Below are 17,839 nucleotides of genomic sequence, written 5' to 3'. Positions count from 1 at the left end.
TGGGGTTAGAAGAATGTAACTCCGTTTAAGATTGCCTTGCCAGTGTGAAATGGCTGGGGTGTGTGGTGATGTCCAACACTATGCTAAAAATAATGTGTGAGAGAACAGGAACATTTTTCCCTGGTGAATACGTTTCTACTAGGCATGTGCTTAGAACATAGAATCATAGCGTTGGAGGGGACCTCCAGACTCATCTAATCCAGCCCCCTGCACAGTGCTGGAAATTCACAACTGCCTCCCCCATCACACCCCCAGTGACCTCTGCTCCATGCCCAGAAGATGGCAAAAAACCTCCAGGATCCCTAGCCAAACTGGTCTGGGGAAAATTACTTCCTCACCCCCAAAGGGGCAATTGGCATTACTCTGGGCATGTAAGAAGGGGGCGTGAGAACGAAGCACTGATGTAGCCCTTCCTGCCCTCCCTCTCATGACCTGCCTACGTTCACAGAATCAGCATTGCTGTCAGAGGGGCATCTAGCCTCTGCTTGAAAACCAAAGTGGAGATCCCACCACCTCCTGAGGAAACCTCTTCCACTGAGAGACCACTCTAACTATCAGGAAGTGACATTTCATGAGAAAAAGCCTGAGGCGAAGGGCCATCAATGATATCCCTGTGACTGAAAATTCATTAATATCAGGGTTTTTCCCCACTGGTGTGGTACTGGAGAATAGCAATTTAAAAACAAGATATCCAACTCAGTTCCATCCTGTGAAATGCTTTTTCACTGTAGTTATTCAAATAGTAATCTGTTTCCTCGGGCTTTCATGGTGAACAGGAAATGCTCAAAAGTCACATATTGAACAAATAAAGTTATGAGCTGCCATCAGTATGTAAGACATCTTTTGTACCTGAGCTTGGTTCTTTCTTTCCCCAACAAATGATAGAGGGAGCATGCTTTGTGGGAAACTTGGGTGAGCATTGCAGCACCACTCCTGTTCAACCTCTGGAAGAAGAAAGGAAAGCATTCATTAGACAGAGACAAACCATTTTATAAAGGCAGCTGCTTGAAGCAAAGCTGGAAATGCATGTCAACATCCTTTTTCTTTATATCTCCTCAAGGGAAAGGGGTTAGAGACTTACTTTAAAAAAGCTGGGAATTCAGAGAACCTGATATACTCATTGTTATAATGCTATAACACTATAGCGATACTATTGTGCTGATTTTTTTTTAAAAAAATACAAAGGCTCTGGTGGCCCAGGTCAGGGATGGGGGAGCCACTTTCCGTGCCAGAAAAACTAGCACTATTTGAAATGGCCACGGCGACTTACATACTGTTCATAAATGAATATAAATGCTGTTTGAAACCGCCACCTACACATCACTTTACATAAAGTTGGGGCAGCAATGCATAACAACTGGGTTAAAATGGAAACATGGAAGGGGCATTGGAGATATGTCATCTAAACCCTCAAAATGAACGAATGAACGAACAAGCGAATGAATGAAGGAACGAACAAGCAATTCAAGTCTTCTCCCCAAGCTTCCTGCTTCTGTTTCTATTGTACTTTCTGGTGGTGTTGGAGAGTGTCCTCAAGTCATAGCTGATTTATGGCAACCCCTGGTGGGGTTTTCATGGCAAGAGACTAACAGAGGCAGTTTGCTATGGCCTGCCTCTGCAACCCTGGTCTTCGTTGGAGGTCTCCCATCCCATTACAAACCAAGTTCGACTCTGCTTAGCTTCTGAGATCTGACAAGATCAGGCTCACCAGGGCTATCCAGGTCAGGATATTGTACTTCCTACTCCCCTCTCATTCTTGTCTAGCACTATTGCAGGAAATCTTGGTCCCCAAAAGCTTTTGCCTTGTTCTTGCTTTGACCCATGCAGTTGCAGTGAACGTGACTGACACTAAACATTTGTCACTGCTACTCGCAGTATATTTGCAGTTAGCTAGATTTATGGGGAGGAAGGAAGGTTATAAAGGAAGCGTGATACATTTTAAATTTTAAAAAAATCTCTGACCGCATTTAAGAAGCAGTGTGTGGGCTGTGTAGAAATACAGCATCCTGGAATCATGGATAAGTAGCTCTTGGCAGAGGCCACCAACACCGGCAATGGAGCCTCGCTGAAGTCTGTGGAATATTCATAGAGATACCTAGAAAAGGGACCATAAAAGAAATCATAAAGAAGTCCTAGAGAAAAAAATGGAAGGAACTAGAAAACATCCTTATGGATAAGGAAGTGTTGCTGAGGGCCAAGATCAAGATAATTCATACTATGCTGTTCCCTGTTACTATGTATGAATGTGAAAGTTGGACAATGAAGATAGCTGACAGGAAGAAAATGGATTCATTTGAAATGTGGTGCTGGAGGAGAGAATTACAGATCCCATGGGAAGCCAAAAAGAGAAATGAGTGGGTTCTCGAACAAATCAGGCCTGAATTTTACGTAAATGACAAAGCTAAAATGACAAAACTGAGGCTATCGTACTTTGGTCACATCGTGAGAAGGCAAGACCCTCTGGAAAAGTCAATAATGCTAGGAAAGGTGGAAAGCAGGTAGGCAAAGAGGAAGACCCAAATGAGATGGTTTGACTCAATAGAAGAAGGCACATCCTCCCATTTGCACAATCTGAGCAAGGCTGTTAACGATAGGACATTTTGGAAGTCATTAATTTTTAGGGACGCCGTAAATCAGAAACAACTTGATAGCATATAACATACCCACTCACTCACTCATATAACAAATTAGGCCATCAGGGCCGTTTCCACATGACTTACCTTGTTCCGGAAAACAGCGAAATCTCACACGAAATCACGCGAGCAGACGCTGTTATCGCGTGAAATTGCGCGAGATGCGTTAACAGCGTCTTCTCGTGAGATTTCGCTGTTTTCCAGAACAAGGTAAGCCGTGTGGAAACGGCCCAGGTTTAATAGAGACCTGAGTGGTTTCCTTCTAGTAAAACGTCATAATTGGTACAAGGATATAACAGTCCAGATGACATTGGGTCCATTCTACATTGTCACGTAATTCCCACCCACCCCCTTGGGGTAGATCTGACCCCTATCTTACCACTCCACTGAGCAAAGTTTATTTATTTATTAACTAAAATATTTATACCACACCTTTCCTTTCATCTCAGATTTGAAGGCTTCTTCCAATTTAAGGAGGCTTTGCATAGCTCATGAAACATATGAAATCTCAATTCTGAGGAAACATGAGTGACAGTTTTGTTCACTTTCTACTTGGACTGGTGGGTCACCTGCAGCCACAGACTGTTAACTCTGGGCTGGGAAATTCTTGGAGATTTGGGGGTGGAGTCTGGGGAAGGTGAAGTTTAGGGAGGGGTGTCAGTGGGATATCTTGCCAAAATGTCCATCAGTCTTTTTCTTGAGTGTTACGCTTGTATATGTGCATCTTTAAACACTCGTATTCAATCATCAGGGATCATTGATTGGTCCAGAATTTATAGTAATCTTTTCAGGTTGCCTCTTGACCCTGCTGCCCTGGCGCCCACTCTCTCTCAATGGAGTCATTGGATCAAAATGGCAGGAGGTGGTGGCATTCCACAACGCTCTAGGAACCCCCCAAATCTTTATGGTTTGGGGAGAATCTGTAGAGCATTGCATGACACCATTTCCTCCACTCTCTGTCCCCCATACCTTCCTGGCTGGCAACCTTAATTTCTTTGTTTACCTGAAAAGTATACATAGCATTTGTGTTTCCTCAGAACGGTGGTTTCATGTGTTTTGTGAGCTATGCAAATGGTTTTGGCGAACCAAAATCAGAGTGTGTGATGTTGTCCTTTCTCCAAAACAAAGCTGGACAACGGGCATCCCTTGGACAAAATTTGTTCCAGAGACACGATAATTTTCAGAAAAGGTGCTTTGCTTCTTTCCCTCCAAAAGGTTTGCACACAAGTGCATGAAGTTAAAGAACTATCTGGTTGAGGTATAGGAACTTTTGGATGGAATCTGGTGGGAGCAGGCTGCTCAACTCATTCAAACATCTTTAAAGGATGTCAAGATTATTGTATAGCGACAGCTTCAAGAAACAGCACAGTTAAAATGATCTTGATTTATGTAACTTGCCTGTCAGCAAAGCCCTGAGGATCTTTTATGAAGGCCTCGCATACTTCGGTATTTGATGGCTCCACGTAGGTTGGGAACTCCTTAGGAGGGTGTTTCAAGGCTGCCAGACATAGCTTTTGTTCCAGGCCTTGCTCAAGGCAACAGGCATCCATGCCCGAGTGCTTAGGGAAAGGAGTAGAGTCATGGCAGGATTTGGCCGAGAGAGCTAAAGACTGGAAAAGGTGGATGAGAGTAGGAAATGGAGAAAGAGACAAGCAAAATGAGTTACATTTCTCTTCACTTTCTACTTGGGCTAGTGGGTCAGCTGCAGCTATGGAGGTAGGATAAGGGCTGCCACCTTTGGGTTGGGAAATTCATGGAGATTTGGGGGGGGGGGTGGAGCCTGAGGAATGAGGGGTTTGGGGAGAGGAAGGACCTCAGCTGGGTACAATGTCCACAGGGGTGGCACCAGGGTTTCTGGCGCTCGTGGCCGGCCCTACGTGTGCATGGCCCCAGACTGTGTGATGATGTCACTGCATGATGATGTCATCATTCAGCAAGCCGGTCCCATTGGCTGGCAAGTGGCTGGAACAGGGTGTGGAGGCTACCCACGCTCCCAGTTGGGCACAGCAGGTGGCTGGGGAGGTTCCGCATGCTGCCCCAGACACCTGCCGTGCCTGGCCCATGGCTGCTGCGCCTGGCCAGGGGCGTATGTTGGCAGCGGCGGTGCGGGGCTGGCTGGCTGGCTGGCTGCAGCAGCTGTGAGCCAGGCACGCCAGCTCTGTGGTGCGCCCCTCCCCCCAGCACCCCCTCTGGTGCTCCTTTTGGTGCCTCAATGGTGGCACTGGCCCTCGATGTCCAAAGCAGCCATTTTCTCTCTTTTTTCTTCTGGAGATCAGTTGTAATTCTTGGGAAATCTCCAGCCACCACCTGGAGTTTGACAACCCTACACAGCGGCCTTTGGGTCCAGCTGCAGATGTAAAATGTATGGACCCTCTGAAGCCACAAGAGGAAAAACCTTGGGGGGGGGGTTGGGGGGAATTGAACTTTGGGGAAAAATTGAAAAATATGCAATATTTACTTCCTTTTCAATGCCTAAACTTCTTTTATTAATTTCACAACCTAAAACGTATCAATACTCTGGACATTCAGGGAAAGAAGCCTGCATCGAATTGGAGTTTCCTCATTCTCAAAGCCCATTTTTTCCCCTGCTTTATTTTTTTCTCCTGCAGAATACGGGGCGCACAGCTTGGCTCTGAGGTCCCCATCCTATATCATAGTGACAGGCACAATCACACAAGTTGTGGTTTCTCCTCATTTCATGCACATGCAGTGTCCAATGAGGATTGAGTCAATGGTGCGTGTGGAGAAGTGCCTCCCTACATTGTTTTTCCAACTCAAAACAGTCCCAGGTGGTGCTATTTAGGGGAACCCACGTTTCCTTGGGATAAAGCAAAAAAGCAGTTCTTCAGCCTTTCCAAATCCTCGGTATTTGCTTGCTTGCTGCTAAGCCTCAAAAATTAACCCTTTGGGGATATTTATTTCATGCTCAGTTGTGTTCTTTTGGATGCTTTTCAAGCATTTCCAATTTGGAACGAATGACCTTGGCTCTCTTCGAGGCCTGAGCTGAAGGACTGATCGTACTTGCTCTTTCTCATTCAGTCAATTTGGGGAGGGGACATGTATTAGAGAGCTAGTTTGTCAGTCCTTCTAGCCCAGGACTTGAAGGCCAGAAGAAAGGACAAGGTCACTCAACCTGCAGAGAGGTCATGTGCAAGAGGTCTATTGGCTAGGTGTCCCCAAATTGTAGTACCTTGCATATACTTCATGGAGAACCATGGCCCTGGGATCACAAAGAAGTACAAGGAAAAGAAGGATACATAAGTAACCACAAAGGGAATGATTTTTCCTTCAGATGACAAGTGAATTTGAGAGTCTATAAGCCTGTCAGGACTGAAACGGCCTGTATGCACCTATATCATGAAAGAGGCATGCAGAAACATACTTCATTCTCATAGCAATCTGGATCGGCTTCTTTCGGACAGCATTTTTCTGCAATAGACACAATCTCGTGCACGATGTTGATGATTTCCTCAAATGTAGCATTGGAGTATTTTCTGCTGCTTGCGATAATTGCCCTGTGAACAAACCCAAGTGAGAAATTGGTTGCCATACTCTGGCAAATTATTCTGCCCCATCTCTTCCTGTCTTTGTGAATCTTGCTAAGTATGGGTCCTGACTAGAGATGGGCACGAACAGCAATACAAACAAAAAAAAAGCCACGAACAGCCCAATCTGCTGTTCGCGAACAAGCTGTTCGTGAGGCCCCATTTTAAACGAACAGGTGGTTGTTGCAAGCCTCGTTCATTGCTGTTCATTGCTGTTCGTCAAGCCAGACAGTCTGGCACCTGCAATCAATTCCCTTGGCAACTTAGGCAGGGATTGTCTGAACTCTGTCTGAACTCCTGCTGTTGCCTTGGAAATCCCAATCTAAGCCCAATTTAGCTCAATAGGCAGGTCTTCCTTTCAAGTGTGGAGCTCCAAATTTGTTACAACAAGGGAGCAAAGAGCAGGGGGGAGGCAGGCTCCCAGCTCTGACTTTGCAGACAGTGGAGAGGGAGAGAGAAAGTTGCTGTTGGCATTTTGAGAGAGACAGTGCATTGGAGCTTGAATTTTCTTTGTGTGTGGTGTGGTAGGGATCTACCCCTTCAAGTTCTAGGGCTGCTACCAGGCTCTGGGCCAAGCTATTATTTATTATTGGTACCTTTCCTGGTGCCTGCTCAGGTCAGGTTTCTGGGAGTGGTGCAGTAGGGATCTTGACTTGGATGATGGCTGGAGGAGAACCTGCTGGCCCCCATGAACATGTTCATGAACAGGGTCATGTTCGTGGATGGTAACGAACATCATGTTGATTTTTTTTTCTGTTCGTGCCTATCTCTAGTCCTGACCCCTCTCTCCTCAATATGCCACTTCTTCTTGGCTCCACCCAGTCTTATCAGATGCTGACTTGGCTCCCTGGCTGGCTGTATTCCTTCAAACCAGCTCACCATACTAGGGTCTGCTCTACCTCCCCCTCATGCTGGTAGTTTTGAACCAGAAAGCTGTCAGCCTCTATAAAGGAATGGTTAAACACTTCATAATTCCCTTTATGCCTACAATTTTGCAAGTTGTAGCTGGTATCATGAATGCCACCAAGACTGAACATGAGGTGTGAACTCAACATGCTGAATCTTCAAAATACATACCCAGATCGGAAGTTTGCTTTCCCTGCACTGTTGAATTCTTGACAAACTTTTTCTTTCATGTATTCTCGCCCTGTCAAAACCAAGTGAGAAGAACGGCTATCAACAAAAATCCCAACTGCATTTCCTGCACCCAGGTGTTGAGTGCACTTTGGTGCAAAAAAGAGACAGAGTTTCTTTTTTAAAAAGTTTTTATTTGAAAGTAAAGAAAACAATGAACAACAAATGGTTGTTGTGGATTTTCCGGGCTGTATAGCAGTGGTCTTGGCACTGTAGTTCGAACACCTCTAAGGGGAGGAAACATTTCAACAGACCCGGAGACTGGAAACACTTCGGAACAAGAAAGCACATCTACTCTGTTCTTTAACCTTTCTCCTATGCTGCAGGGACACAAGAACCATTCCATCTTTTCTCACAACAAAAAGAATCTTCAAAACCCCACAGGCGAACCACATTTATGACCGTCTAGGAACTACAATGCCAAGACCACGGCTATACAGCCCGGAAAATCCACAACAACCATCGTTCTCCAGCCGTGAAAGCCTTCGACAATATAATAAACAACAAAGACAATAAACAATGGATATAATAATATAACAATATACAAGAACAATCAATACAGAATATATAACAGCCTATTCTACTACAAAACTATTTCTCTTCTCCGTCCCCTTACATACACTCGACGTTTATAATCAACGTTTTAAAATATTAATTTTACAGTTGGTCTGCTTTAATAATAATTCTTAGTTTTTCTTAATTTTCAGCGATGTAGTAAAAAAAACCCTTTCCATTTTTTCTGACAGAGTTTCAATGAAACATGACAGCTTTTGTAAGCTTATCGCTTCTCATTAGCTAATTTTGTTCTGTAGATTGTCCATTCTCCGAAGTAAGGGGCTGGACACTGGAAACAGGGACTTTTCCGTAGTTACTCCTCAATTCTGGGATTTACTCCTCATAGCTATTTGCGAAGTGCTGAGTTTTTGACATGAGGGAAAGATGTTCCTTTTTACTCAGACTGTTTTTGGGAGGTTCTTTTCCCCCTGACTGAGCCTTACCCCTTTTATTGGGTATCAGTTTTGTATCCCCCTTTTTAAAACCCTCTAAACTCAGAAAAAGACAGCCAGAACAGTTTTCCAGCATGTTCTAAAATACATGTCATCCAAAGAACTGGAGAACAGTAGAGTGATCACCATTTAAGCTGATGGTACCTGTGCTTCATTTGACTGAAGTGGAACTGACAATAAAGCACAATCCATGTAATATCTTTTATTAGGACTAATTAAATTAAACAAAACTGTGCAAGCTTTCGAGTTCCCCAGGACCCTTCTTCAGGTTGCATGTTACAAAATAATTTTAAAACGGGGTTGGTGGGAATTAAGGACATAGAATAGTGTGTGTAGGCCTGAAAAACTCCTAGAGATTTGGTGCCTGTGCCTGTGAAGGGGAGAATCTGGGGAGGGATTTCACCTAGACTCTATGGTATACCATAAAGTTTTCCCTCAGAAGCTACCATTTTCTCCAGAGGAAATGATCTCTGTAGACAAGAGTTCAATTGTATTTTTAAGACAACTCCATTCTCCACCTAGAGGCTGTCCGCTATCCTTTGATATAGCCTCCTACGAAGGCTAAATTTATGGTGCCTTGCTCTCAAATCCTCTAAATTGCTTGACTGATAGAGGCAGAGCTTTTAAAAAAATCCCTCGAGCATCTTGCTTATCTTTCAATACCTTGTTTAGAAACTGTTCCTACACTGGATAATGACTTCGCTCTTTTGGAGAGACATAATTCTTGTCTGAAAGGCAGCTTAATACTGAAATGATTGCTTCTTAAAACATACGGCACTTAAAAAGTTCTGGATAAGAGCCAAAGGGAAAATACATTTTCAAATACTATGTCCACCTTGCAGCTCTTTGGTTTCCTAGGAGATTCCATTCCCCTAATGTATCAGTGGCCTCCTCATAATTTATTGCAACCATTAAATCTGGAAAATGATTGCTTCCTTAGCACGCGCTTCGTTCGCCTCTTCTCTTTCCGCTTCAAAACATTTAGAATTCCTACTTGTGCTTTTTTTATGCTTGGTTTTTAAGGTGCTTCTGGGCCCAAATCTTGCTCTACAAATATTAGACTCTACCTTTCATCTTGCAGGGATAACTACCAGACTACCGGAAAGATGCCAGGAATGGATCACTCTAGGCCCCCCTCAGAGAACTTTTGGGGAAAAAATTCCTTCTGTACGCACAAAACCGGCCAAATTCTGTCCATATTTCCTTTTTATTATCACCAGGGCTCTTGAAATAGAAGCAATAGGATCCATAAAAACTATGAATGAGTACTGACACAGAAATGGCACCGACAAATATTTTTACGTCTCTACATCTCACAAGCTCTCGGCAATCAGCTTAATGTTGTCTCTAGCTCTCTAGAATCTTGCTTCTCGCGCTCGGTGCTGGGAGCAATCTCCGAACAAAAATGAAAAATAGGATTGCAGTTCAACCGCAGACCCAAAGAGGATGCTATTGCGCTGCACATTTTTGACACAGTAAGCAGTTTGAAAAATCCTCCACTAATATTGGCTTATCTGAGAGAAATATGTGCAACTGGCACAAATACTTATCAGCTAACATCCTCTACCCCATTGCACAATCTCCGAAGAGACTGATGTTAGTCTTGTAGCTACAGCATACGCCTAAGGACTTATTACTGAACAGCTAATCCTGCAGAGTAGTATTGATTTAGCTACAAAAGTGCATTAGGTTCCCTCCCTAGCCGCCATCAAATTAAATGGCAGGTGAGACCTTTGGAAACCTTTGGAAACTTGAAGGTGATTTTTTCAACTTAACTTCAACTGAGTGTTCCCTTTAGAGGAATGCTATTTTCATCAAAACACCTTCGGTCAATTTGCAGGCTGATTATATAACAATGCATAGACCTGTATGTTATCCGCCGCCCAGTTACCTGTGGTTCTGGTACGGCTCATTGCAAGGCCACAGACTCTAACATATTCCCCTGTGGTGTTGCATAATATTCCCTAACTACTACCACCTTCTTTGTTTAAATGGAGTACTTCTGCATCCAAGCGACTCCATGTTTTTTCCTTCTTGTTCTCAGTATCCCGGTGTTGCATCCTGATTCTGGTGCCATTATAAAACCATATACCTGCTCAGGGCTGGCGAGTCCATTGAGGCAGTTCCAACCCCTGCCTCGAGTGCTGAGGCGCCGAAGGGGGCACCGGACAGGGCGCCAGATGTGGGGGCACGTGCCGCAGAACTGGTGGCAGCAGCGCTGGCAGCTGAGCGGGAGGGATGGGAAGCCGCCTGTGCACCACCCGGCCACCTGCCGAGCCTGGCTCGCAGCTGCTGCAGCCTGCCAGCCCTCCTGCCCCACGCTGCCGCCACCGCCAACACACGCCCCCAGCAGGCGTCCAAGGCGGCATGCGGAACAATGGAGCGGGAGGGCTGGGAGGACACGCATGCACCTCCCCAACCACCCACTGTGCCCAACTGGGAGCGCAGGCAGCCTCCGCGAGCCGTCCCAGCCGCCTGCCACACCAATGGGGCCAGCTTGTTGTGTGATGACGTCACATGCAGTGATGTCATCATGCAGTCCAGGGCACACACTCTCTGTGCACGTGCATAGGGGCAGCAATGGACCTGATGCTGCCCCCAGCCTCGGGCGCCAGAAACCCTGGTGCCACCCCTGTACCTGCTCAGCATTTTATCTAGGATGCAGACAAGACCAGGTCTTAAGAACATGGCTTGCTCTCCTCTATTTTATTTTCTATCTGTTTTTGTAACATCTAGGCTGTTGAAGAGTTCTGGCGGACTCAAAAAGCTTGCACGCTGTTTCGTATCAGTTTGGTTGTTTCGAATAAAAGGTATTGCGTGGATTTTGTTCTTGTTTTTGGATTTTGCTTTAGACCAACATCAACACCCACATTTTCTTTCAGCTTGTATCGTGGCGTATTCAGCTTGCAGCCACAATTTTTCAGCAGGGTGAGCCAAATACTGGAATCCGAACAATTTGGGTGGGGGGAGAGCTTTACCAGAATGCAGGACTTGGAGGGAATAAAATTGCTCTTCCATGTGTGGATCTACCTTGAAATATCCAAGCGTATTTCTTTCATTCTGTAAAAACTCTGTTCAGATGTATCGTTCCCCATTTATTCCTTTGTGGAAAGGAGACATTAGCAAACCAGAAGACTTTAAAATCTTTCATGAGCCAGCTTAGAAAATTTGCTGATGGAGCTGCAGGCACATTCAAGAAATCCGCTTCCCTGCCATCCATCAAACAGGATAAAAACACCCGCTCAGTGTCTGTAAAATACTTGGTTGACACTTGATTTTACGAACTATAACAACTCTGGCACACTTGTAATTGCAGGACATTTTGTTGTCGTTGGAAGTGAAGGTTCTCAGCCGGCAAAACATACCGCTTTGTCACACACAATCGCTATATAACAGCTAATAAAAGAAACCAGGATATCTGTTCACTAGCTACCAAATATTCCTCTGTCAGAGCTGGTGTGACAGGTCAGAAGTAGGGTTGCCAGCTCCAGGTTGAGAAATTCCTGGAGATTTGGGGGTTGGAGCCTGGAGAGAGCAGGGTTTGGGAAGGGGAGGGACCTCAGTAGAGTATAATATCATAAAGTCCACCCTCCAAAGCAGTCATTTTCTCCAGGTGAACTGATCTCTGTCACCTGGAGATCAGTTGTAATTCCTGAAGATCTCTGGGCACCACCTGGAGGCTGGCAACCATCAACGCAAGTTGCCAGGCCAAGCTTGGCAACTAGTGGTAGGGTTGGTGGTGAGGTTGTTAGCACCCCTTACTATCAAAGAGGTGACTGGGGATCGCTAGGCAAGCTTGGGGCCCCGATTCCATGAGTGTTCTCCTGATGATGTCATTTCTGGTTGAAACTGGAAGCTACAGGGTCTCAGTGGGGCAAAAATCACCCCAAACATTAGCATTCTCATTGTATTTGGGGCTGTTTTGTTGGAAGAAGGGACTGGCGATGTCTCTTGCTCAGGCCTTTAGGACTGCCAGCAGAGAAGAAGGAAGGCAACAACCACAGAGTCAGTTAGATAGATAGGCTGCTATCGGTCTCCTTCCTGCCAGGGGAACTTCCTTCCTTCCCTTCTCTCCCCCTCCTCTCTCTCTCCTTCCCTGCATGCACCAGGAGAGGCAGCCTGGAGTCTCCTCCTGAGAGAGATGGCCTACTTTCAATCTAAAGCCATCCTAGCTAGTTCGATCAGTTACTAGTTCTTTCTGTCCACTAAACTTATGTAAATATATTTCTTTAGATAAATAAACAGTTATTGGTTCTCTAACTTGGATGAGCGCTGTCTGGGTGCAGTTTGTTTAATTAACGTACCTTAAGTAAAACCCAATAGTTTTGGCCCTGCTGAGACCCTGTAGCTTCTGGTTTTCAATTGGAAGTGTGTCATTGGCGCCTCCAAGGCACACACGTGGCCACATTTTGCCACATGGGTCCTGGCCTGCCTCCCCCCCTTCCCCCCTGCTGACCAGGTGAATGGGGCTGGGGGGGAAGGTAGGGATGGGGAACCCCTCACCCCTGCTAGGGGGGCTGGCATCCTTAATTGACAGGTGAGGATATGAGATGCTTGCTCCTCTGCATATGTTGGCGGGTGTGTCATTCTGGGGCAAAGCCCTCCGAATTTGCCCATTGCTTCTGGTCAGTTATGCAGTGGGTTTGTGATACCTCCCAAAGAAGAACCTTCTGGAACTTTTCTGGCTTTCAAATTGCTTTAGATATTTTACATCAAGTCTTTTCATTTATCACATCCAGAAAATCTAATTAGCACCTTGATAAAATGGAATCTCTCTTCAATTGCCTCTCCATGGTAATTACCATACAATTTATAATCTTTAGGCTTAGGAAAATACTCTTGAGCTTAGATGGGAGAGACATCTCCCCCCACCCCAAACACATACAGGCAAACACGGTGCAATATATTTACGGGATAATTAGAAAATTACTCTTGCTGCGACACCTGATGCTTCCACAATAAAGACACAATGCATTTTTTAAAGTGAGATATTGTTCTTAGTTATTTGCCTGGCTATTTCACCCATTAAACAAGGGTCCTGTGCTGTTTGATGGATGAGTGTGCCACTGCACCCATGCACACATCATCAGTCTGTGCGTTTTGTTTGCTTTTCGAAGGAGAAGGGAAGTGGCAAGGAGAGCAGGCCTTTATATTGGGTAAAAGTCTACCTACCAGTATGTTAGGATTAACCCAGTCACTCCTGCTGTCTCTCAGCAATTGCAAATGGGGTTATTTCGTTGCTCCTCCAGTTCCTTGCCTGGCCATGCTAAACCTTCCCTGACGTAGTTCATTAAGAGAAACGTGCATTTTGGAATGCAGAGCTGCCACAAACGGTGCTTCGCTTTGCAAGGATGAATTCAGAAACTGACCGTAAGCTTGGACAGCTTCTGCTAAATGGTGCAATTCAGTATGAAGCAGCTTTGCCCATTCAGTTGTCAGGGAACATATAATCTCAGTTGAATAGTGAAAGAGTGATTAACTTTGTGAAGGGTCTGAGCACTACAGTATTAGGAGTTCCTCCAAACAGCATCTTTCAGTTGGGAAATTCCAACAACTTATCCTTTCCTTTGGCAACTGGAACCCACCCAACTTTTGATGGGGTTTCCTTACAGACCTTGAGCATGTTTGTTTTGCAAAGAGGGGAGGGGAGGGGAAACAAGAGAACACGTCTGATATGTGTTTCTGGTGGAATGGATTATTCATATGAGCCAAGCTACAAGTGACGCCTTACACAGGTTGGACACTTGTCAGCTTACCTCAAGTTTTGATGGGAAATGTAGGCGTCCTGGTTTTACAGCTTGGCTCTCCATTACAGCTGCAAGCCCAGGATGCCTACATTTCCCATCAAAACTTGAGGGAAGCTGACAAGTGTCCGACCTGTGTCAGGCGTCACTTATAGCTTGGCTCGTACATCTTACAAATTTGGCTTACTGCCTGTCTGTTGATCTCTGAAGGCTGTGGAAAATTTACTCTACCTAAGGTTGCCAATTCCAGGTTGGGAAATTCCTGGAGATTTAGGGGCTGGAGCCTAGAAATGGCAGGATTTGAGGAGGGGATGTAATTAGGGTATAATGCCATAGCATTCACTCTCCAAAGTAGGCTTTTTCTTCAAGGGACCTGATTTCTATTGCTTGGAGACCAGTTTTAATTATGGGAAATCTCTAGCCCGTACCTCGAGGCTGACACTCCTAACTCTATCTATACTGACTTTTAAATCCATCCATTCATTCTGGTAATCAGGAATAATGACTTTTTAAAAAAAAGTTTAGGCTTTGTGAAATTCACTTTACAATGAATTAAGATACACAGCATTCCTGCTGAAAGGGCTACCCCTAGAGTCTTATATCAGCTTTAACTGTTGCGGATTTCTCCAAAGATTTCTCAGTACGGTAATGAGAATTCCGTTAGAAATCTCCTGTTTCTTCCCTACCTGAACTAAAATTGGAAAGAGGGAATGGTAATTAGTCCCAGTCTGTCCTACAGATATGGCCAATGAATCTCTTTGGGGCACTCAGATATTACAAAGAAAAGAAAATGGACTTTGGAGCTTGGACTTAAAATCCTCAGTGATTGGTAGGGTTGTCGGTCTTTCTGGCAATCAGTGGAAGGGAGGGAGGCAGTACTTAGAGAGCATTTTGGGCATATTCTTAAATAATCAGCCATGGCATGATGTGTGCATGCACTCTGCGCAATAATGTCATTTCTGGAACTGATACTATTCTCTGTGCAATAAAGTAATTTCTGGAAATGATGCCATTGTGCACGGGGCTGGAAGTGCATGCACACATTTGTCTTGGCTGCCTGCCAGTAGCATGCAATTGCCAGGTGGCCTGTCTCTTTCCACTGATTGCTGGTGATTGGTATGCAGAGGGGCAAACGGCTGGGCATTGGCCTGCCATTGGCTGCCATCGATTTGGACTGGAAGACCCTAACACAGCCTCAGGGGTAGGAATCAGACTTTCTTAATAATAACAGCTGCACTTATATACCGCTCTTTTAGACAGATTAGTGCCTCACCCAGAGCGGTGGACAAGAGCAGTGTTCTTATTATCCCCACAGTTCAGCTGGGGAGCTGGGGCTGAGAGGAGGGGCTTCCCCCAGGCCACCTACTGAGCTCATGGCAGTAGCGGGATTCGAACCAGCAGAGTGCTGATTCACAGCTAAACCACTTAACTACGGTGCTACAGCTCTGGGGCTGCACAGAAGAGATGGAAAGAGAAAATGGAGGAGTTCCTCTTCCACCTCTGACCACCCACTTTTCTTGCCGGCTGTGCAGAGAGAGCCCAGCACTGAGAGCAAAAGAGGTTATTGGTACATATGGCACCCTGCCTTGGACTTTGGTAAGCAGAAGGGACCATCCATGCAGGCTAGGGGAATAAAACCTTTCTGCTTAAGTGACATTGAATATATTGATTTATTCTTAATTTCTATTTGGAGCTATCTTGTTATTGCTTTCAAACTAGTACCAGAAACCACGATGGTACATGGGTGAATTCATGCCAGAAATAGCACTTCCTCCCAGATTGAATCCTGCTGTTGATGGGTCCCTCACTGGTTGGCAGTAAGCTCAGAAACAGCCTGAGAAAGCACTTCTTCACTCAGTTTACAGAAAGTACTGGCTGCACATGGGGCAAGGGACACTCGCTTAGAGGGCTATAAAGAAAAGGGATTAGACAATTCATGAAGGGAAGGCCCCTCAATGGCTGTTGACTATGAGCTAAGCTACAAGTGACGCCTGACACAGGTTGGACACTTGTCAGCTTCCCTCAAGTTTTGATGGGAAATGGAGGCATCCTGGTCTTGCAGCTGTAATGGAGAGCCAAGCTGTAAAACCAGGACGCCTACATTTCCCATCAAAACTTGAGGGAAGCTGACAAGTGTCCAACCTGTGTCAGGTGTCACTTGTAGCTTGGTTCTATGAGTCTCTCTACACGAGAATGCTCAAGTGAAGGGAGACACAATGTTTCTGGGAAGTGTAGTTTAAAAAGACAGACCCCAAGGCGCTGTCAATTTCACCTTTCTACAGGAGGGTAGTTTAAAAAGACAGAGCCAGCAGAGATCGCGCCTCAGAAGGTTTGTTAATTTCATCTTCGCCTCCCATAAGGGGAGGTGAAATTGACAGCCCTTCGGGGGAAACCAAAACTGGGGGATACCTAAACTTTGGGGGATACGTAAACTGGGGTTCTGCATGCTACCTCTTTAGAGGGGAAGGTAGGACCAGGGCTACAACAAAATAGAACGTGCCATAGCAGCAACGGATGATAAAATATTTAAAACAACAAAACGTAGCCTTACCTCTCACCATTGCATGGCTTGATGTTAAAGTAAGGAGCAAGATGGTCAAGGTTATGGTCTTCATTTTTGCCCTGCCCCTCACAATTCCACTGGGTCTCAGGGATTATTAGATAATCACGTATCACTGCCCGCGGGCCACTTCGGGAAAGAGAGGAAGTGATCTTCTTGCTGTTTATACCCCCAGATTTCCTGATCAATGATTAATTGTGGCCTAGGGGCAGAGGTCAAGCATCCTTGGCCTGACAGAGATAAAAAAAAGAGTAGCACTTGAGAAAGGCAAATAGACCTTGGTGGGAGCTGATGGTACTAAAAATGCTCGGTTTTAAACATTAACTGAGCTATGAACAGGCAGTTGCACTTTTTCCAGCAGAGCTCATAGACAGTTCAGAGGGCCATAGTCTTGAGCATTATCTTGCTTTCAGACATCCAACGTGGCACAACACAACTTCCACAAGGGGTTGGCGCCCACCACCACGTTTATATGTTCAAGAGATGATTTGTTCCATTATTTGCACATAATGAGCTTTGCACATGATCGTCTTTCTGCTACTTTTTCAAATTTGCAGCTACTGTACACAGTAGGAAGGCACAACAGGTCATGATAGCAGTGTACTACACAAAATAATACAACCCACTTCACCGTTTTTGACAGCAATTGTGTTTGGGTGATTCTCTGATGTGAAGTGAGTTGTGTTATTTTTGTGAGGTGGAATGCTGGAATGCCCTTTGGTGTGCCCCCCTGCTGTGTAACCTAAAGCTGTTCAAGAAATAAAGTGTTTTTGACAGGAATTGTGCTTTTGTGATTCTCTGATGTTAAGTGAGTTGTGTTATTTTTGTGAGGTGGAACACTGGAATGCCCTTTGGTGTGCCCCCCTGCTGTGTAACCTAAAGCTGTTCAAGAAATAAAGTGTTTTTGACAGGAATTGTGCTTTTGTGATTCTCTGATGTTAAGTGAGTTGTGTTATTTTTCTGTGTGAGGGACTGCTGGTGTAATGTGTCATAATGCTTTGCCTACTTGAACTTTGAAAGGGAGAAAATATTTTTTAAAAAACTTTATTTTGTGTTGTTCGTGTTTTATTCTTTGTTGTGCAGTTGGTTCCCATCATAGGGAACAATGGGGCTGGCTGGCCAGCCATCTCTGTAGGTGGTGGGGGAATTTAAGGGAGGGTGTCTGTGGTTCAGGTGCTCTTTCACAGGGACCAGCTGGCACTCAGAAGTGTGCCCA

At 45.1% G+C, this 17,839-nt stretch overlaps 1 protein-coding gene across 1 annotated transcript in view; it reads right to left on the bottom strand.

The window, feature by feature from the left end:
* Positions 1-16,776, bottom strand: part of GC (GC vitamin D binding protein) — a 28,001-nt gene extending 11,225 nt beyond the window's left edge. The window contains exons 1-6 of the mRNA XM_054989954.1: positions 16,615-16,776; positions 7,256-7,325; positions 6,016-6,148; positions 4,032-4,243; positions 1,963-2,095; positions 850-944 (exon numbers count right to left, since the gene is read on the bottom strand). Coding sequence (XP_054845929.1) covers positions 850-944; positions 1,963-2,095; positions 4,032-4,243; positions 6,016-6,148; positions 7,256-7,325; positions 16,615-16,678 — 707 coding nt within the window. The 5' untranslated portion in view covers positions 16,679-16,776. The remainder of the gene's footprint in view (positions 1-849; positions 945-1,962; positions 2,096-4,031; positions 4,244-6,015; positions 6,149-7,255; positions 7,326-16,614) is intronic.
* Positions 16,777-17,839: the final 1,063 nt, after the last annotated feature.

Source organism: Eublepharis macularius, chromosome 10 (genome assembly GCF_028583425.1).
Source record: "Eublepharis macularius isolate TG4126 chromosome 10, MPM_Emac_v1.0, whole genome shotgun sequence".
Lineage (NCBI taxonomy): Eukaryota > Metazoa > Chordata > Lepidosauria > Squamata > Eublepharidae > Eublepharis > Eublepharis macularius.
Note: the sequence above shows the minus strand (reverse complement) of the source record. Positions and strands in the feature narration are given on the sequence as shown.